The 22,565-nt window shown below is 35.1% G+C and overlaps 1 protein-coding gene across 1 annotated transcript in view; it reads left to right on the forward strand.

Moving 5' to 3' along the window:
* Positions 1-323: 323 nt before the first annotated feature.
* Positions 324-22,565, forward strand: part of LOC130892727 (dynein beta chain, ciliary-like) — a 62,217-nt gene continuing 39,975 nt past the window's right edge. Inside the window, exons 1-8 of the mRNA XM_057798296.1 lie at positions 324-592; positions 3,377-3,718; positions 7,209-9,045; positions 12,734-13,855; positions 17,850-18,004; positions 19,113-19,319; positions 20,509-20,786; positions 22,055-22,349. Of these exons, the coding sequence (XP_057654279.1) occupies positions 464-592; positions 3,377-3,718; positions 7,209-9,045; positions 12,734-13,855; positions 17,850-18,004; positions 19,113-19,319; positions 20,509-20,786; positions 22,055-22,349 (4,365 nt within the window). The 5' untranslated portion in view covers positions 324-463. The remainder of the gene's footprint in view (positions 593-3,376; positions 3,719-7,208; positions 9,046-12,733; positions 13,856-17,849; positions 18,005-19,112; positions 19,320-20,508; positions 20,787-22,054; positions 22,350-22,565) is intronic.

The following is a 22,565-nucleotide window of genomic DNA, read 5'->3' on the forward strand; positions in this document are numbered from 1 at the left end:
AAAATTACTGAAGAATCCAAAAAATAAATAATATACAGGGGCTGTAATTAAAATATGAAAGTTGTTATTGGACACTGTCACATGACACATCATATTCCATTTGACTGTTCCACACCGTATAAACTGTTGTGACATTACGGTACGAATGTATTTGATCATTCTTATTTCACGTTTTCACAACAAAATCAACTATAGATTCAAAAAATCAGATAAATAATTTATTATTTAAAATTGTTTCAGAAAGGTTTTTTTTTTCGTTGAAAATGATTTTCCGCGTATTTCAGAAAACTCAGTTTACCCTGTAATCAATCCTGTTGTGGTGAGTCAGTCTTTCTTTCTGGACTATAACTGGGGTTTCGGGTCGTTGCTAAGCGAAGTGTTTATTACAAGTTTGAAATGTTTTCCCGTCCATTTGACATGTGTATTGAGGGGTTTCTGTATTAAACTTATATAATAATAGATTATGGGTGATAAAAAGGCCGAGGATGAAGGCGAAGATGATAGATTAGAATTCATTTTAACGTATTTAACCAAATCGCACAGATTGAAACAAGAAAAATGGAACAAGATGATTCAACAGGAAGAATACAAAGTAAGTAGTTAAGGTATCTTTATTTGGAGTGCGCAGCAGACAGAATTCATTCAATTTTATTGAAATACTTTAGGAATAATGATTTTTCATAGACAGAGAATATTTTTATGATAATATAATAGTTATTTTTGAATATATGATTATATAATTTACAGTTTACATGAGATAACTGACTTGAATTTCCTTCGGCGAAACTTTTGTCATGCAAAAGCTCCACAGAATTACCAACCTAAATGAAAATATACTTCATGCACCATTCACTATCGGGATCGTTCGTTCGGCTTGTCGAGTTGGGAAAAACTCGGATTCTCTAAACAGAAAAACCTTTTTCAATGTTAAAAATCTACTAGTCCCAGAGCTGGTTACATAAAACATCATCGATAAGGTACACGAAGTTTGAGCTTAGAAACGCAATTAGTACATCACCAAACGGCATTCCTGGCACTCTGTACAGGTCGGATATGAAAATGCCAGCCAGGACGGACTTTTCGCAAAGATACAACTGTTCCCAGACATTTTAAAAAAAAGTTCATGAAAATAAGTTAATAATTAGCGCGGTGAATGAATTAACAAAAACAAGCCCATTTTCGCGGCGGCGAAGTTGGCGGCGGCGGCCGAAAATTAGTAAGCGGTATGAAATCACGCGTGTGAAAAAAAAGATGGTATTTCAGCGAGCTTTCATCGTTTCCTAATTATTTTTTTTTGGGTAGCGTAAACTGATCGTTTCAATGAAGCCGACAAAAATAATTTTCGTTTGAGCCGAAAGCGAAAAGTTTCATTTTCACAAGTACGTCAATTTTTCTTTTTTCCTGAGGTTTTTCGACCTGTGAAACTTCTGGCGTTATTACACCACTCTTAGTTACGATTTCAAAAGTCAAGTAAAAAGGTTTGACGTGTATACCACGTGAGGTTTTTTTGATGAATTTTCCGGCACTTTTGGTCGCTTCTGGCGAGGGTTTCCCGACCTACAAAACTTCTGGCACTATTACACCGCTACTAGTTGAGAGTCCAACTTCCCATTCCACAAGGTTTTCATTAGTGTTTTCATTTTTCGGGCGAATTTTTCGGCACTTTCGGCCATTTCTGGCGAGGCTTTTCTGACCTCCAAAGCTTCTGGCGTTCTTATTTGAGGTTCGGACCCCACTATCCAAGAGTTTTCACTCGTGCACCATATGAGGTTTTTCAGCCCAATTTTTCGCCCGGGAAAACCGACGGGTGTGTCATGTCCGACCTGTACAAAGTGCCAGAAATGCCGTTTGGTGATGTACTAATTTCGGGCCCCACGTTTCCAGGCTCAAACGTCGTATACCTTATCGATGTTGTTTTATGTAGCCAGCTACCCGAATATACCAACACCGTTCTTCTTCCCAAACCCGGCGGAGAATCATGAGCATCCTGAGTATTTCAACGTCTGATCAGAGAGAGATTCTAAGACTTCTGTAGCGAGTAAAATATAATTCCAAAATTCCAATTCGAATTAAGAGCCGAAGAATCTAGTCGCAACGCCCTCTCCAATTTTGAAAACATCATAAATCAAGAAGTCAACCGAAAACAGTACACCTCCGCCCTCTTAATTAATGTCCAGAAGACTTTCGATCAGGTCTAACACGCCGGACTCATTAGACAGCTTCTCATTATCTGATTGACATATAAGTTAATAAAATTGACATATTCATATCTCACTGACCACTATATTAGTATCAATTGCCACATACCTCCCTTAATAGCGTTCCACGAGACTGTCCTATATATAATCAATACATTTACCACAGTCCCACTTTACCCATTGGAAAAGATCCATTTGTACTGCACTAATTGCTTCCGTCCTAGACATACGCTCTTTCCCAAATCTCTTGAATCAATTCTTGGATTCGTGTAGGAAATGCAGGGTGGTTCTCAATTCACAAATTACCTAAGCTGTTAAGCTGTAGTCTATAAGTATCCCAATACCTGGCGCGTTCGACTGCTATCTCCAATTTTCCATTTTATGTATCGGGGACAGTCAATTCTCAGGTACTGCCGGTACAAGTGTCGATTCAGTAATGTCTAGAGGGCATTTTGTGATTTATATAATCGAATCAAACAATTCCTGTGCCAAAAACACCCTTTTTACCTCATGGGTCACCACTAGACGGCCTCTTTTCTCAAAGCCCAAGAGGAAACTTCCCTATCCTCTCTATTCGGCTAATAGCGACGTCATACGAAGACCTCCTATAAAACCACCTTGCATTCTTCAATAATTCCCCTCTACCATATAGTTGATCGTCGGTGCTGTAGGTTTTCTGCAGTTTCCTGTAACCTGGTGAGTCGGCTCATAAGCCAAATAGGCAGCTGTGGCCGCCATACGCCTACCAGCTTTCTGCGAAGAACCGTTTTTGTATCGGACATTTCTTTCTACGTCTTCTTCTTTCTTTATTGTCGTTCTATCACAAAACAATGAACCTGTATATATCTCTCTATAAAATGTCACGTTTCATATAGAAATTACAATTTTTTTACATCAAAAACATATAGAACAAGAAATAACTATTCCTGGTTGTCTCCAATCAATAAGTCTTCACTAAATTTCAATACAATTTCTATAACATAATCATGTGCAGCTTTGTAGGCAATAAATTAACCTTTAATTTTAAAAATCAACTCAGTATCGATATCTACTACAGAGAAGTTTGATAATGCAAAGTTGTAGGATTGCAACTATTACCGATATAGTCTTTCAAACTCTCTAGAAAAACGATGTTTTTGTGTTTACATGGTTTAATGTTCAATGTTTTTCCGTTACAGAAATTAATAATGAACTTTTTGACCAATCCGGAAGAAAAAATGTTGATATTCACTATACCATTAACAGGCCTTTTAACACCGATGAGAAACTTCACATCGCAGGTGAAACAGAAATTTACTTACTTTATACGTAAAAAGAAAGAAGCTGTAACTATGGAGAATTTCCGAGATGTCTTATGTTTCGGTGATATGGCAGGTAAACCTGTCGAAGAAATGGGGATACTTTTAGAAGGCGTTTTCGTACCAATTCTATCATTTGTGGAAAATCAAAGGGGGTGGCCTAAAGTTGTTGCCAACGATGTCGTCACGCACGTTAGAAATTTTAAAAATACTGTAGATCAGGTAATGTCTATATTTATACAAAGTCTCAATGAAATAATTACGAAAGCTGTTTTTTCTTCCACCTCTGATTGGCTATAAATAAAAGACAAGTTCATATAAAACAATAATTTTATCACGCTTACTTTTCGACATAATCCCCGAACAGATTGAGACACTTGTCATATTTGTGGACAAGCTATTCAATATCCTCCTCAAAGACAGTTGCCGCCAATGTAGCTTAGCCGTTTAGTAGCAATAGAATACAACACAGACCTTCTGGAAATTCCGTAGAAAAAGCAGTAATGTTGAATCTGCAGTTTTCTTCAACTTTCGGTTTTCTCCATACACTCGATTCAATCTCCTATGGATTTCTGCAGCACTATGGCCTTCAGCCTATAGAAAATAATTCACACTTCGCAATTCACCCTTGGCGGGAGCATCAGTGATGACGGACATGTTTACGTGGCTGTAGCACAACGCCGACTGACGCTTGAATGTCAACAATGGCGGAGTGTGTAGTGCGAGAGCTTCGCAGTCGCCTATAGCGCATGTCCGCTCTCTTTTGCTCGCGTAGGGTCTGCACGGAGCAATCGGAGGTTGAAAAAAACCAAAAATTTTGGTACTTCAGTTTCTCCTAAATTGCCTAAAGTGAAATATAAAATTCGTATCAATAGTAATACATTTGCTAGAAATAAAAATAGAGATCATTTGATACATTTATTATATTTTCATCGAGCTGAATTTTTTTACAGGGTTTCTAGATAGTCTTCGTTACATTTTATACTTTTTGTCACCTTTTCATAAGCTTTCAAATGCCTTTTTCGTACTAATCCCTCTGTTTTTCACGTAACCTTCGCCTTGCTTCCGAATCGCAGTCCGCCAAATACAATAAATAAATAATAGTCGCATTGCGACAAATCGGCACTATAAGGAGGGTGTTTCATTGTTTCCCAAGCCAATTCGTTTAACGTTTCCATTGCATACGGTCTGTTGTTGTCTTGCAGCAATATCCCACTACGGATTGGAATATCGCGTAGTTTTGATCTGTCAATAAGTTTCATGGTGCTTATTAGGAGCTTACTATAATACTGCGCGTTCACAGTTCGTTGTGTAGTAAGAAAATCAACCGCAATTTCTACTCCTCTCATGTCCCAAAACACGGTACATAACACTTTCCCGCTGAAAGTGTAATCTTCGTTTTAACTGGCGCGCCTTCGTCTTTCTTTCTCCGCGCATTTACTCTCCGGAATATAGCGATGTGAAGTCTCGTCTGTGGTGACTATTCAGTGAAATAAATGTTCTCTTTCCTCGTCATACCGCTGAAGGAGACGCGTGCAAACTTCCTAGCGTCTTACTTTCTGTTCAATATCCATCTGGTTGAAATTTTGAGGTAACCGAGCCGCTTATGAATTATTTGCTCGATACTACCTACGCTGATGCTCAATTCGTCAGCCTGATCGCGTACAGTACTGCGTCAGTATCCACAATTCATACACTTGTGTCTTAGAGACGGTTCGTAACAGGCCAGTTTAACATCTAGTGCAGCCACTTATACAACACTAAATATTCCGTGCGATTATTTTAAATTGGAAACATACGTCAAATAATATACTTACGTCAACTTGAGATAATAAAAGACTTTTTTGAATTTAATATAAATATTATTATAAGCAATTCTAGAGAGCATGAGACATAAATTTGAAGTAAATTGCATAAAATGATTAGAAATTTCGTAACTTCGAACGAGTACGGCCCCTACTATTCAGTAACTTTGCATTTAAACATATGAATAATTGAGCAATTTCTTAATAACTTTGAAACTTTGAGAAACAGCTCTATTTATAGTTACACTGGTTCTAAAACACATTGCAACTGAACACTGAATAATTTTCAATTAAACTGCACGTTTAATGTTATTTTACGAGATGTGATATGTACGAACACTTATTCAATACTAATATGCTTTGTCATATCTTACCGTATGTTAACCATACCTCTGGCTTCTGTTTACTCTACAAGTGCTTGTTCCCTCCTTTCAAACCCCCATAATTACAACGAAGTTTAACTTTATCCAATATCAGATTTTTCACCCAATTATTAGAAAGTAGTCTAGTCCAGTTACATGCATAAACAAAATATTTGGTTACCATAGCAACGAACAATAACTTATTAGAAGTGTCAGTGTAAAGTTTGACGCTTAAAAAAGTAAACCAGAGTTACGCAATAAATTAAAAGGAAAAATATGTCCACCAAAATTGTGAAAATATGCTCAATACCCTTGGTGATCAATGTTTTTCGTATTGACCGTGGAAAATTGGACTGCAAGCTTTAAAAGAGGTAAATTTTCCATTGAAGATGATGACCGATCGGAGAGGCCAGTTTCTGTGTCAGTCCCCGAAAATATCGATGCAGTATGGATGACATGATTTCATCAGACCGTCGAATTGGGCTAAGACGGATATCTGAAGCACTGAATATTTCGTACGAACGCGTTCATCATATATTTCACGTCAATTTGGACATGTTTGATCTATGCTCGATTTGAAAACGATGTAGACGTCTTAAACCGAATTATTAGTATGGATGAGACATTTCTACATTTCTAGGATCCAGAAACAAAGCAACAATCGATGGAATGGCGACACTCTGGTTCTCCAAGACCTAAGAAGTTTCGTGTCCAAAAATCTGCTGGAAAAGCTCTTGCTTCAGTTTTTTGGTATTGCCATGGGGTAATTATGATTGATTTTCGGATAAGGGTAGAACAATAACTGGAAGTTACTATTCGACATTACTGACCACTCTACGGAAAAAAAATTAAAGACGCGGAAAGCCATCCAAAGGTGTTTTGTTTTTGCAGGACGACGCCCCTACACACAAATCTCATGTTGCGATGCAAAATATTCGTGATTTAGGATTTGAATATCTAGAACACCCCCCTTATTCACTAGCTCCGTCTGAATATCATCTCCTCAACTGAAAAAAGTATAAAAGGTCGTAAATTTTCTTCCAATGAGGAGGTAATAAAAGCTGGGGAGGTCTGGTTTGCAGAGCAAGAAGAAACATTTTTTTTGAAAGATCTAGAGACGTTGCAGGTTCGCTGTAATAAATGTATCCAATTAAGAGGAGAATATGTTGAAAAATAAGATATTTTGACATTGAAATTTCATTTTTTGTCCTTTATTACATTTTCACCTTTTGATTAATTAATTTACATTGACCATTTATCTCTTTGTGTACCACATATCTACGTTTGCCTTTTATGAATTTGAGAATAATATTTATTGAGCTGAAATCTCTAGAATCGTTGGTGATATTTATATTGTACTCACTGTATACACTATCACTACACCAACACTCTCAATTACACTGTCTAACGCGTCTCTGAAGACAATAACTTGGCTCTCGAAACGCTCGTCAGACAGTGTAATGTAGTAGTGTAGTAGTATTGTAAATAGTGCATTTAGTACAAAATATTTATAATGTATGAAAAAAATATACAATTTTTCTGTAGGTGAAAGGAGCGATGAGGAGTAGAACAATTTTACCAATACCATCTGACATGGGAAATGTATTCGAAGCGGTGATGAATTATCAAGATTCCGAAGGGGAAGAAGTGGATTTTACGTTGAAAAACGCACTAGAAAACGCCGTCATGAAATGGTCTTGTATTTGTACGGAAATACTTAACCAGTCGTCAGATATAGTTTTCGCTGGTGGCGCGAATCCAACTCCAAATAACGAAATCGATTTCTGGGTATCGAGAAATAAGAATCTAGAATCGATTTACGAACAATTAACAGATTTACGTGTGAGAAAAGCTGGAGAATTTCTGGAATTAACAAACAGTTCGTGCTTGGAAATGTTCAAAAATTTATTCAAGAGTGTAGTGGCAGCTTTAGTAGAATCTAAAGATATAGTTATGTATCTAAGATGTTTATTGCCGCATATAAGCAGTTTTGACGGAGATTTTTTTGACGTTGGGGATGCGATAAAACCAATTGTACACTGTGTAGCGTTGATCTGGGTAAATTCCAAATATTATTCTACTAACGACAAAATTATAAACTTGATCAGAATGATCTGTAACATGCTAATCAATTCGGCAGAATTATCTTTAGATCCAGATAATGTATTTCAAGGAGACGCCGAAGAAATTCACAGTAAGATCGTTCTGACTATAAATCTCATTCAAAAATTTATGGATTCATTCGAATACGTGCGAGAGAACTTGGACTCTTATTATGATACCATACCAGAACATCTCGTTACCGAAGAACCTATCGTTAGGAAGGGTTGGAATTTCCATAGGAGAGTCGTTTTTCAACGACTCATAGATTTTTTGGAAAGATTAAACGTTATAAAAGGTATCCTCGGCGCTCAACTAGAATTTAGTAAACTAGAAAAAGTTGAAATAGGTGGTATAAGAGGAAGATTACTGAGTCAAAAGATCGAAGAAATATTCGAAGATTTCAACAAGTTGTATCAAGTTTTTAGTAACATTACGTACGAGGTGCTGGACTTAACAGATGATCACATTGTAAGAGACGCTAATACTTTCCAACAAAATTGTGCTGATTTGGATAGACGTTTGGCTGCTATATTCTCCCAAGCTTTCGACGATTGTCATAATTTGGAAGCGATCTTCAAATTCATAAACGTTATTGGTATATTATTGAAGCGGCCCTTAATATCTGAGGAGCTTACGGCGAAATTTCACGTTATAATCGATATGTTTACAATCGAATTGGATACGATTAAAAAATTGTACGACGAAGGTATTGAAAATGGTGTACCATTGGACGATTATTTTCCTCCGGTAGCAGGTACTTTGATGTGGATAAATAATTTGAGATTGAGATTTATGTTACCGACGAATCAATTTAAGCAAATCGAAGAAGATATCGTAAAATCCGAGGAAGCGGAGTTCGTTTTTCAAAAAGTTGATGAAATGCTCGGTATTTTGGATCGCGAACAAAATCGCGTGTTTAGCACTTGGTGTTCTTATGTACCCGACCAAATCGAGAAAAGCATGTCGAAATTTCAGTTAATTAAACAGAATAACCTATTGTTACAACTAAACTTCGATCCTGAGCTGGAGGCGATACTGAGAGAAATAAGATATATGAAGTTATTGAATATTGAAGGAATTCCTCAAGAAGCCCTCGATGTTTTCGAATTGACCGAAGTTCTGATGGCGGCGATAATTAAATTGAGACGCATCGTGGAATGGTATAATTATTTAAGAGTTAATACGACTCCGAATGAATTTAATTTAATCAAAGAAGAATTGGACGCCATTGATGAAATTTTGGAAGCGTTAATTCATCAAAACACATGGCGGACTAACGGTAAGTAAAAGAGAATATACAACAACAAGATACATTAATACTATACTTTGAAGGATTTACTTCTGCCGCTTGAACCACAATAGGGGTTCAAAAACATTCTGGAATTTTGCTATAAAATAAATTAAGCTACAGTTATTCTTGATAGTTTAGATAGTCGCATTTTTGCATCTTTCAGTTGCCTTTATCGCAAAAATCTCTCTACCTCCGCATTGCTTTCGAATCGCGGTCTGCCAAATGCTTCTTTTACTATAAGGAGGGTATTCCAGTAGTTTCTAATCCAGTTCGTTCAACGTTTCCATCGTGAGCCGAACTGAATGCGATCTGGCGTTATCTTGCAACAATAGAAGTCAAACCGAGAATATACAAGGCCACGGTAAGACCCATAATGACCTACACCGCAGAGGTACGGCCAGAAGCGGCGAAAACCCAACGAATGATGGAAACAGCAGAGATGAAAGTGCTACGCAGGATAGTCGGAAAAACCCTACTAGACAGGGAAAGAAGTGAGAACACCAGAAGATTGTGCAAAATAGATGACGTCAACGAATGAGATCTACCAAGAAAGAAAGAATGGAACGAGCACATGAGTCGTATGGACAACAGTAGACTGGTCAAGATGGCGCGCGATAAATCCCCATTGGGTCGAAGGAGTACCGGCCGACCCAGAAAAAGGTGGAGCGACAACCTTTACGAATATAAGGATATTTTGGTATTTTATTTTCAAGAAATTTTTTATTTTGAGAAAGCGTTGGTTTTGTGAATATTAACACATTAAAGCCCTAGGCTACACCTATGCACCACCTTTGAAATTACAAAGTAGACTTAACTTAAACTTCCCCAACTTCTTTTGCATTCATGACTGAAAGGGTTTTGTCAACAGAGTGGTTACACCAAATCTCCTGTTTTATATGTTTTTGGGACAGTAGAGGATTGGGTAAGAAGAAACTGACCCTTGAGACAAAATATCAAGTCTGCGAAAGAAAATAGAGTCCAGAACGATAACTACTTTTCTCACATTTGCCAAAAATTTTCTCAGTTCACAATGGAAAAAATGATTGTCAATATGTCTCATTGACTTACGAAAGATACTCAATTTATAAATTCTGTGACTGTGAGAACTAAAAGCTTGGCAGCTGACATCTGTGATGCAGAATTTTCTCTGAAATAAGAAATATGAAAATTATAATTAACTTGTAAAAGACCTTCTGCTACAATTGAAAAAATTTAGTGTGCAATATGAGTATAACATTCCATTTCCTTCAAAGTCTAAGCAAGTTTCCGGGAAATTTAGGAGATATGAGTGAAAAGCAGCAAGAGCGTTTGCATCAAGACTTACGCGTCTTGGAATAGTGGTACCGTGTTTTTTGAGTTACAAATATGATGTCTGAGTATTTTTCGTCCCTAATACATCATTTTCCAAATTTTTACGTAATAAATCTCGTATATGTAGTCAGCATCAGCTAAAATCTCTTCAGGCAACAGATCTAGTGTAAGCTAGTGAATTCAACCAAAGCTGGTATGTTTAGTGCATCTGTTCACTGAAGAAATACACAGTTTGTGGGTTATATGCTGTCCAAGGGGCAGTAACAACATGAAAAATTATTCGTGTAGTTTATCGAAATCATCTAACAGATTTGCGTAACTGATTTTCGCAGTTTTTTTTTCGTGTGCGTGAACAAATATACATATCACTGGACTATGGATTAATGGGGCTGAACACGGGAATTTTCGACCAGCTTGAATCTAATGCTGTTAGAGATAAGAACAGGGTAGATAATTTAGCATACATTAGGCGTACAACGTATGCCTAAACAAAATAAAATGAGTTGATTTAATAACTACGAGACTATCTAATCTACTACTCCCAATCTGAGTTCTCTTTTCTAGTGATCAAAAATTATCTATGTCTCTTACTATACAGTGTGAGTTTTATGTATGGAACGCCTCAATTATCTTGGAAACGGCTTGTAGGATTTTTATAAATTTTTGTACGCAAGGGTCTTGTGATACGGCCGGTATAATGGTGGTATCTAAATCGTTGTCAGATCCTTCCTTTTGCCGGAAAAATAATGAATTTTATTTACTTAAACTCGTTCAATTTCAATATTCTTTAATAATTTATGAGCCGATATAAATCTCGTGACAAGGTCTAGTGTCAATAAGTTAGTGAAAAATTTAACGAAACTGGTGCAGTGAAATATTTACTCAAATCATCGCGTAGAAAACCTCCAACAACTGAAGACAAATCTTTAAATGTTTGTGTCATGTTAGAAGTAGATCCAGATTTGTGAAGTAGAAAATGAATTTTCGAAAACATACAGTAAAGGTGATAACAGCAGATGCTCAAAATGTTGTCGATTTACTTCAATACAACAAGCCATGCGATTCTTAAAACTTTGCAATACATTTTGCAACATCCCTGACTGTTAAATTTTTCTTATCTCTGTGGTAATCCTATCTTTCAATTCTTGAATATTGTTTTATATGCGATGTTTTTTGAGTGACTCCACAGGAAATAGTCTCAAGGATTCATGTAGGGTGATTGAAGGGGCCACTCGATAAAACAACGCCTACCAATCCATTTTCTGGAAAACACATTACTTAGATATTGCCTCATCACACACATAATGAGGTGGGGCACCATCTTGTAGGTTGTAGCCAAATATTGTCGTTTGGGATATTGTTATTGTCTGAAAATTTCTAATAATGAAGTTTTTTTAAATGTTAATGAAAATACTCACTTGGATTTGGAAATATCCGAGCTAACTCACGTATAATACAATTTTTCAGTAAATCTAAATACATCGGACCATTTAAGTTACCCTCAATGAAAAATTGACCAATTATTTTGTCGCATATTATTCCAACCCATACATTCAGTTTTTCGGGATATTGGATGGCGGATTAACCCATCCAACAAGGATTGTTACGTGACCAGAATCTACAATTATCCCGATTTACGTTTTGATTGTATCATTTTCCCATGATTAGGTCTGCAAACTCTTCACGTCTATCAAAATCGTCATCTGACAATTCTCGAACCAACGTTACTTAGTACTTATGGAATTTATTATTAAATTGAATCAAATTTTCATCACGGATATTCGCAAAATATCAAGTTCCCTGGATATTTGTCTAATACTCAACCGGACACAAACATCTAAAGATTTGTTTTTCTGATTAGGATAAATTTTTTACTAATCCACTGACAGTAAATCTTGTAATGGGATTTCGGTTAGGATATAAATTATTAAAGATATTACACGTTTCTTGTTGACTTCTACGCCTATCACCATATATTAATATCATTAAAATATCAATTCGTTTTTTTTTTCACATAAACGATCCATGGTGACTTTTAATAATTTATTGAAACGTTAAATTTGTTATTGTAGCAGTCATAGTCACCTAAATGTATTATTTTAACTTCGGTGAAGATAACGAGTATTTCTTAAGGATTACGTAAAGCGGAAAATATACAGGATGATCCATTTGAATTAAAAAAGTTCATTATTTTTCCGGAAAAGGAAAGATCTGACAACAATGTGAATACCAAATTCATAAAAATCGTTCAAGCCATTTCCGAGATAATTGAGTCGTTCTATAATATCAAACTCACTCGGTATATAGTTTTAATTGAACTTGATGGTTGTATCGACTGAAATAATGCATGAATCTCACTTTTCAGATCCAGATATAATCGTTGAAATATACGACGTGATAAAACAATTAACGGATCGCGTGAAGAAGGCTCAAGAAAACGTATCAAATTTGATGGCAGCGATATCGGAATGGTCAACGAAACCTTTATACGAACGAAAAGATGGCAAAAAGGAAAATTTGTTGTGTATAGACGAGAGAGTTGATCGATGTCAAAAACGATATGAGCACATAACCGCTTGTAGTATTCAATTAGAAGAAGCGATGAAAGAAAATTATCATTTATTCACGCTATTAGAGGTTGAGGAACCTATCTCTGGCGAGGAAGAAGAGGATGAAGAGGAGGAGACTTTACCGCCGCCAGAACCGGAAAAACCGAAAGGGAAAGGTAAGAAAGAGGAAAGGCCAAAAGGGAAAACGAAAGAACCTCCACCACCGAAAAAGACCGATTCCGAAATTGCAAGAGAACAAGAAGCGGCTGCAAAACTCGAAGCAATGAATATATTGAGAGCAAAAAAGCAAATATTGTGGGATCCGTATTTGAAAGATATCGACGGTATGGTGAAAGATAAAATAATGTCTGCGATCAATTTGAATATCATTCTTCTGAATTCCGAAACCGGCGATATTCTTCCGTTAACGCCGTTCTTGGAATTATTGATGGAACTGCACGATCAAGTCATAGTATTCGTTCCTTCCGCGGATCTCGAAGATCCAGATAGTTTCTTGAATCAAATGGAAATGATCCTGGACGATATTTATATAATGGGAAATTATATGATAAGAGTCGATCCCGATGATAAAGAATCATTTTACGAAATTGCCCGGTACGATGAAGAGCTCGAGGTGAAGTATAACGAATTTTGCGGAAGGATAGTGCAAGGAATGGAAGCTGCGAACGAATATATAAAAACTTTTAATCAATATACGCACCTATGGGAAATGGATAGGAATCAATATTTGCGGGAATTTCTCCTATACGCGCGACCGTTAACCATTGAAGAGCAAGAACAACTGAAGGACGAAAATAATCCTAATCCTATTAAGGAAACTCCACCGACTATTGATCAGTTCAAGGATGAGATCGAACGGTACGAACAACTGTACAAGAAGGTAGAACAAATACCTGGGGAGAAAATCCTCATGGAGGGTGAGTATTTGTTTTATATTACTAACATTTCTACGGTTTATATCCGCAAGATCTGAGATCAGTTTTTTGAAAATTTGTATGTATTTCTGAAAAATGTTAATCCCAAAGATTGCGCCACTTGAAAAATTTTTTGTACGAGTATATTAAATAGAATAGTGCTTTCTACATTGTAAAAATGTCTACAACTTCGCGACTAACTAATCGACATTTGAAAGAAACTTTGTTCTCATATAATTGCAGCCTAGTGCGTTTTTTGGAATCGCTTTGATTTAGCGCTTTGGTCCCTTGGTGGATCAGAAATCAATTGTTATGTGAGTTTATACTTTATAATATATATACTAACTATAAATTGGAGTCCCTTGACTTAAAAGATCCCCTGAAAGCATTGTGGTAGTGAAAGGTGCAATTTTGCGATTACCACGGCGTTACACGTACAAATATACTTCCGACCTTGGACTTTGCGAACGTTCCGTGACAAAAATTCTTCATGAAGCTTACATTTCTATTAGTACAATATTGTTATTGCACAGGAAATGTCAAAATGCGACTAAAATTCTCGGGAAAGTGTATGATTATCTTTGCATTCACCCAAAGTCACATTGTGATGTACAATTTCCTCGTTTTGTGCTTGGTATCTGATTTTTTGAGAATAATGGGGTCGCAATGTCTGTGAATTCAGGATGGCCACAAGATTTTTTTAAATAATAATATATTAGAATTAATATTGAAATAAAAAAAAAATTAACATCATCACTCGAAGATATTTCAGCTTGTATTTTAGATTAAGATTGAAAAAGAAAAAAATAATAGTAAATTGAAATAAAAAATCGACATGCTTTATGATCTAGAAAAATCCAGACGACTTAAAAATTGAAACGTGAAAAGATTATATTTTATAACACTTATTTTCGTGAAGTTTTTGAAAAATAGTTTTTCGGGAGTAGAATCTTTAATTGGCGCAGTCATAATAGGATTCATGCAGTCACGTATTTTTACGTAATGTCGCTATAAAAAACTCGACTCCATATCTTAAAACCTTCAACAAAGAAAGGACTCAGCCTTCAGATGGCCTGTAAGTTCCAAGTTACATATTTTCTTGTATTTTTTCTTTTTTTTCCCTTACCTTAATAAGTTAAATGCTAAAGAATTCAGATTCATTCAACAAAATGGCCCCGGCAAATCGAAGAATAATTGGAAATTATTTAAATTGAAACTAGAGGACATAAAAACTTATGATGGTGAATACTTTAAGCATATTTATTAATCGATGGAAAAATTTAATCGAATCGTATGGGATTTACAATGATTCCGACATGTTCTTCAATGTATTCAAGAAAAATTAATTGGAAAATATGAAGAAGGAAATTATCCTAAAATAAAATAAGCGTTGGAACAATGTTCTGAACAATGAATACCTATCTAATAACAGGGTAATTGCTAAAAAGTCACACAATAGAACGAATGATTAATGATTTCAAAATAAGCGAAATTGACAAAAGATGCCAAAATTAGATTCTAAATTTTTACAAGTTACCAAATTTGAGTAAAATAACTTTTGAAAAACTTGATATTGATAAAATTGCGAGGAATATAGAATTAACTCAAGATATACAAAATCAACAATTGGATTATTTTAAATAAAAATAATAATTTGCATAGTTACTCTAATAGTTTGATAACCTCAAAAATTCAAAAGATTTTCAAGAAAGAAGAAAATTTAAGATAAGAAGAAATTGAAGTGATGAATTATGTTAATTCATTTATTGAAATTAATTCAATGCATTCAATATTTTTTAAAAATAGGTTTTCGGCAGCAGAATCCTTATTTGGCGCAGTCACAATAGGATTCATGCAGTCACGTATTTTTACGCAACGTCACGATAAAAAAACTCGACTCCGTATCTTAAAAGCATCAGCTTCAGATCGCCTGTAAGTGCCAAGTTAATAGTAATATTTTAAACAAATTTATTAATCGATGCGAAAAATTAATTGAATCTTATGCGATTTAGAATGATTCGGTCATGCTCTGCAGTGTATTCAAGAAAAATTAATTGGAAAATCTGAGGTGGGAAATAGTCCTAAAATAAAATAATCGTTGAAACAATGTTTTCTAACAGATGTGACCTAAACTGTATTCTGCAGGAGCTAACGGACCATTTAAAAATGAAAATCTAATAACTTTTGGAAATAAATTGCAATTGCTAAAAAATTCCATAATACAAAAATTGAGTAATGATTTTAATTTCAGCGAAATTGACAAAAGATGCTAAAAAAAGATTTTAAAATTTTAAACTGTCAATTAAATTTAAAAAAATTTAGATGACTTTAAAATTAAAACGTAAAAAGATCATAATTTGTGAACACTTATTCAGCAACAGCAAATCTAATATTAAAAGAAATTGTTGCGAAATACCATTTCAATGAATTTTGTTAATCCATTCATTGAAATTAATTCAATGCATTCAATATGCTTATTTTTGTCAATGAAGTTTTTTAAAAATAGTTTTTCGGCAGTGAAATCCTCAATTCGCGTTCCCTTATATCCTTTCTACAGTATTTTGAAAAAAATTTACATAATTGACTAAGATGTGTCATATTCCTCTCCATAAAAATAGTCCCCAGCTGCATCTTTGACATAAACTGTCTCGTATTTTCATGCTAAGAGATTTGGGTTATGTTTTTACCTATGAATTTTGATGAAATTTTTACTGGCATATTATTTGAAATATAATGGAATAGAATACAAAACGCACATACATCAGGAGTGGCCTGGTTTGAATTTGATAAATTATAGATGTTATTATACGAAGCCTCACTGTTACAAGTTATGAAATTCTATAACGCCTTGTGAAATAATATTTCAAATTGATTGTGATATTAATAATAAAAGTTTTTAGGGGGAATTGGCGAAAGTATTGAGAACTTCTCTTTTCTATGTTTATAGTATACTTTACCTATTATTACTTAAAGGACTGTTATCAAACAATTCTTACCGAGAAACAAGAGCTTATAATATTCAATAGCACGACAAAATTTGTGAACTCAACTAGTTTTATATTTTTGCTTTCTTGGGAGCACGTTTTTTGGATGAATTTTATTATTTCGATTTAATTTTTTGGAATTTTTTGAACGGAGTTCATGGATTACCTAGTTTATCAGATGAGTTGGGGAGATTATGTTCAACTGCTGACTATTTTGGATACAGTAGCTGTTTGGAGCCGTCCATTCTGAGTACACTCGCTATTTGCAGCCGCCCATTCTGAATACAATCGCTGTTTGCAGTCGTCCATTCTGAATTCAGTCATTGTTTGTAATCGACCATTCTGGATACAGTCTCTGTTAGCAGTCGCTCGTTCTGGATTAAATCGCTGTTTGCAGCGTCCTGTTCTGGATATAATCACTGTTAGCAGCCCCCCATTTTGGATACAGTCGCAGTTTCCAGCCGACAACTCTGGGTGTAAGTGCAGTTTGCAGCCGCCCATTACGAATCAATCGCTGTCTATTCTGAATATAATCTCTGTTTGGAGCCGCCCATTCTGGATATACTTGCTGTTTGCAGCCGCCCATTCTGGATCAGATGCTTCTCTGTTATGGATTGTCCTAAATTCGTCTTTATCATTTCAAATTTGACCGGTATCGTTTAGATCTTTTCTATCATTGACATCTTTCTTGAAAAAATTTATGTGAATCATTTCTAAAAATACCCTTTTTCGGGTTTTGACTCGGTCTCGAGAATTTTTGAATCTTCATAATTGAATGCATGTTTTGTTAATGTTCATTTTTTAATGGCATTGATTCTATTTTCCAAATACTGAGACGTCTGCCCGATGTAAATAACGTCACAATAATTGAAGAAAAATGTATTATTATCATAGATATGATTGTAAACATAAATAACTTTTCAATGTATTATATTCGTGATCTGAAATTAGTCAACAATATTTTTATCTTTGTTATAATTTCATACAATTGATTTTATGATTATGTTTTTCAGGTTGGTTGCGGCTGGATGTGAAGCCATTGAGACAAGCAATTCTAAATACAATTTGTAAATGGGGCATGCTTTTTAAAAATCATTTATATAACAGAGTAATAGACAGTTTAACGGAATTGGAGACATTTATAGCGGAAGCTATTAGCGCTATGCAGGTTCGTAATATGAATTTTGATCCCAATTATTTTTTACTCCAGCAATTTCGTTAAATTTTTCCAATAACTCAACGACAGTAGATCTTGTTGATAAATTTTCGTTAGAATAGAAATTATTGAAGATTATATAACGTACGAAGTTTCTCAAAAAGTCATAAAACGTTTGAAAATCGCATTGAATGGCTTCAAAATAACCTCGAATTTAGAAATAAGCTAAGCAATTAGATTTTTTACATCTGTAAATATGCCGGGAGAAGCGACTAAATGAATTACTTGTAGAACAAATGCTTGGCAGATATTTTTAAAGGCTGGACTTTCAGTATCAAGCGAGTTAATGGCACCGATTATGAGGAAAGAGTTGGAATAGTTTAGCTAAGTTTACATGTGAGTTTTAAAGTGAATGTAGTTTTGGCCGTACTGTGAATTTTCTCAGATAAATTTTTTTATATTTCTGGGGAATATATAAGTGTTTTGGTGTTGTAATCGGAGATCAAGACAAACAAAAAATTAGGCTTCTCGCAGTTTCAATTGGTATGATCAAAACCAACCAACCATTTTCGTGATTACCACTTCTGCATGACAAGAATTGAGGGTTGTTACAAACAAGAAAAGCTTAAGATGGAATAACCAAATATTAAATCTCTCAGTGTACCTCAGTGTACGTAGTATTTCTTTATTCCTCGACCGAACTTCCACCCCATACAGAAAAATTGAGTGAGTTGTCGCCATCACCATCGGCAGCCTTCGTTTCTCAAGCCGTGGTCCGTTAATATTTGTCATTAAGCGTCTCAAATTTACTACCCTCTTGGCCGCTTTTTGAGATGGCTTCTATATGTGGAACCAGAAAGACATGGTCGTATCTACGATAGACAACGTTGAAAAGCCTGTTGAGTAATTTCTTAGATCAATATCGTATGCAACTGTTTTCTAAATGCTTTTTTTATCTAGCATTTTTCTTGCTATTTTCGTATTAAGATCTCTCCATCATAAATACCATAATATATTATTTAGCTTTATATATTATTTAAAAAAGCCGTTAAATTGTTTCAGACGCGTATAATCACTCAAATAAAAACGAAATGTACATTAAAAATGATTCGATTTACAGGTTACACTAGCAGAAGATGATTACGACGGATTGATACAGGTAATGCAATATCTTTTTAAAGTAAAAGAAAGACAATTGGAAACCGACGCTATGTTCGAACCTTTAAAAGAGATTATGGATCTTCTCAAACAATACGGCTTCGAATTTTCTGAAGAAATTCATGTACAATTACAAGAAATTCCTGATAGATGGGTGCAATGTAAAAAGGTATGTACATATTTGCACGAGATGATATTCCTCAATATTTCTCTTAGATTAAGGTCCAGTGTTGCTGTTTCTTCAGTGTTTTGCTTCAAATCATGCTATTGATTGAGAATTTTATTGTCTCTACAGGTGTCTGTCTCTGATGTATCATCTAAGCGTATCCTGAAATTTATACTTGGCCAAAATATTTGTTCAGAATTTCAGCGTACGTCAATAATATTGTAAAACTACTCTGGGGGAGTCTTCTTTATCATAAAAGCAGGTATTCGAGTGACACAAACCATTAGGTGGAGATCATGAAGTCGTGCAAATCACCCATCCATATCAACAGAGTTTGGAAAATATTGCTTCAAAATTGTCGAGTTGGCATCCGAGTGATAGCTTAAGTTCTCAAAATTTCTTATTGATCGACTAAACACATTTTGGTTGGTTTTTGGGATATGAAGAGTGTCAATTCTAGATTCGTACCAAGAGACCTGAATCTTATCAACGTAACTGAATTCTTTTCAGTCATCAAATGAATCATTACTAGCGACGAAGCGTGGGTTTATGAATATGACGTCGAAACTATCTAAAAATATGGAAATGGCACTTTGAAAATGTTTAAAAAGTTGGTTAAAGGACGTTCCAGGACGTCAGATGGTTCATAATGAACATTATTCTGCCGATTTTATGCGTCTATCGGAAGCAATTCGTCGTAAACAACTAGATTTATGGGCAGAATATTCATCCGGATAATGCCGTCGTATTTCAGCGTGATTGTGACATCTTTTTTGGTCAAATTGAAAGGGCTCTCGCTCGGTCATCGTATTTATCACATTTGGCTCCTTTTTTTTGCAAAAACAAAAATTTACCTCCAGGAATATACAATGGGTCAATTTAAGACATCAAATGTGATTAATTCCCTTAAGGCTAATCCAGTTAAGTCTTACAACAAGTGTATGGAAAATTGGGCTAAGAATTGACTTGTTTTAGCTCAAAAGAAGCCTATTTTAGATGTAATAAAAATTTGTACTAATTTACGTGAAAATAATGTTTTTCTTTTGGTCAGACCGGTTGGAATTGTATACTTACGTAAATTTAATCAAATCGCTTGAAATCCTTTAAAATTTTTGAACTCAAGTAGTACTAATTGGAACGTCCTCTGTGATATAAAAATAAATGAAAGTTATTTCATGAAAATTCTTTTCAGGTTGCCGCTGTTACAAAACAAAACGTGGCACCGCTCCAAACTCTGCAAGTTGTATCGATCAAACGCAGAATTAATCTGTTCGAAATAAGGCAGTCGATGTTTCGAGAAAGTTTCAAAAAACTGCCGTTTTATAAGTGGGGTTGTGAAAATATATACGATTTGTTAGACAAAACTAATAACCAGCTATGTTGTTTGGAAAACGAAAGGGATACGCTACAAAATCAATCGAATTTATTTGAATTGACTTTTCCAGAATTTAAGCCAATCAAAGCAGCCAGGTATGATCTAGTTTAGACAAAACGGACATTTTAGATCGAATTACACGAAAATGATATTAGAGACTCAATTTGTGCGTAGTATCCGAATCATAGCGAAATGAATGATGTTGAATTGTGTTAGGTTAATTTAAAATAGGAAATTAGCTCCGGTAAGTCATATTCTTTGTTTTGGATCGTTTGGCGATTGTAGCTAAATACTATTTTCATAAGGTTTTGTGGTCTAAAACTATATATGCTACTTTAAAATGACAGAACCCTTCATACTCTTCAAAACTACTTTGTGTTGAGCAATATCCGATTATCAAGAAAGAAAAAATTCCAGAAAAATCCAGATGCAAGTTGGAGGCAGTTGAATGAAAATAATGGAAGGTAATCCTTCTTGAACGAATTAGAAGAGCACGCAGTGGTCGCACAAAGTAAATATTTGTGTACGGATTAGAAATGCATATCTCAGAAGTACCTGGCCTGACATAGAGACGGCGGTAGTTGTTGGGGAAGAAATCGGTACTAGAAAGAACACAATCTATACTGCATATGCTTCAAGTTATCAACCGTGATATATTTGGCGGTAGCAGAGTTTAAACGAGGTCGAACGATCTGCGGAGACCAGTATCGCACTGGTCGACCAAATGAGATGAAGAAGAAAATCTATAAAGCGGTACTGGATGATTGTCAATTAAAAGTGGGCGAGTTAGTAGACATAGTAAGCATTTCAAAAAGTGCCGTACATCGCATATTAACTGAAAATTTGTACATGAGAAAGCTGTGCGCAAGATGGTTGCTGCGCTTGCTTATAATGGAACAAAAACAGAGTCGTTGTCCATGTTTCACACCCGAAAAAAAAGGGACTGAAAAGGGAGACCCGGCTCCAAAGAAAGCAAAGCTCGTTCCATCTGCAGACAAGGTTATGACAACGCGTTGAATAATTTGCATTAACATCTTGGAAAAGAAAAAATTATGCGAACTTATTGCAATGTTTGAGCAGAGAAATAAAGCAAAAACGGCTGCATTTGGCTAAGAAGAAAATGTTGTTTCATCAAGACAAAGCACCAGCTCACACATCCGTTATTGCAATAGCCAAAATTTATGAATTGAAGTTTGAATTGCTATCTCGTGCACCCTATTTGCCAGATATTTGTTCCCAGTCTTAAAAAAATGGCTCGGTTGACAAAGATTTTCCAACAATGAAAAGGTACTGTTGGCACTTAGTGGTTATTTTAAGGAGTTTTACGATTCTTATTATAAATATTGATGTATTTGTTTCGTAGAAAAGAGATACGACAGATTAAACAGCTATGGGATTACGTCAATGTGGTTATGTCCTGTTTGGAGGAATGGAAAGATACGGCGTGGAAAAAAATCGACGTAGAAGGTATGGAAATGGAATGTAAGAAGTTCGGTAAAGAAATTAGACAAATGGATAAAGAAATAAAAGGTTGGGACGTGTACATTCAATTGGAAGCTACTATTAAAAATATGCTGACATCTTTACGTGCTGTTACCGAATTACAGAATCCAGCAATAAGGGAAAGGCATTGGATACAGTTGATGCAAGCCACAAAGGTAAGTATTGTAATCATTATCGACAATGTCATATATTTTTATAATACAGATATTTTGATACAAATCGTTAAAATCGAGGAATTTGAGAGATTTAGAAATTATATCTGCTAGGAATAATCATTATTCTCATATTTGCATAGGTAATAAAATGTAACAAATAATCATAGACAATTAAATAGGTAGGTACTTAGCATATTGCAAACGACTTATAAACTT

Source organism: Diorhabda carinulata, chromosome 4, assembly GCF_026250575.1.
Source record: "Diorhabda carinulata isolate Delta chromosome 4, icDioCari1.1, whole genome shotgun sequence".
NCBI classification, from domain to species: Eukaryota; Metazoa; Arthropoda; class Insecta; order Coleoptera; family Chrysomelidae; genus Diorhabda; species Diorhabda carinulata.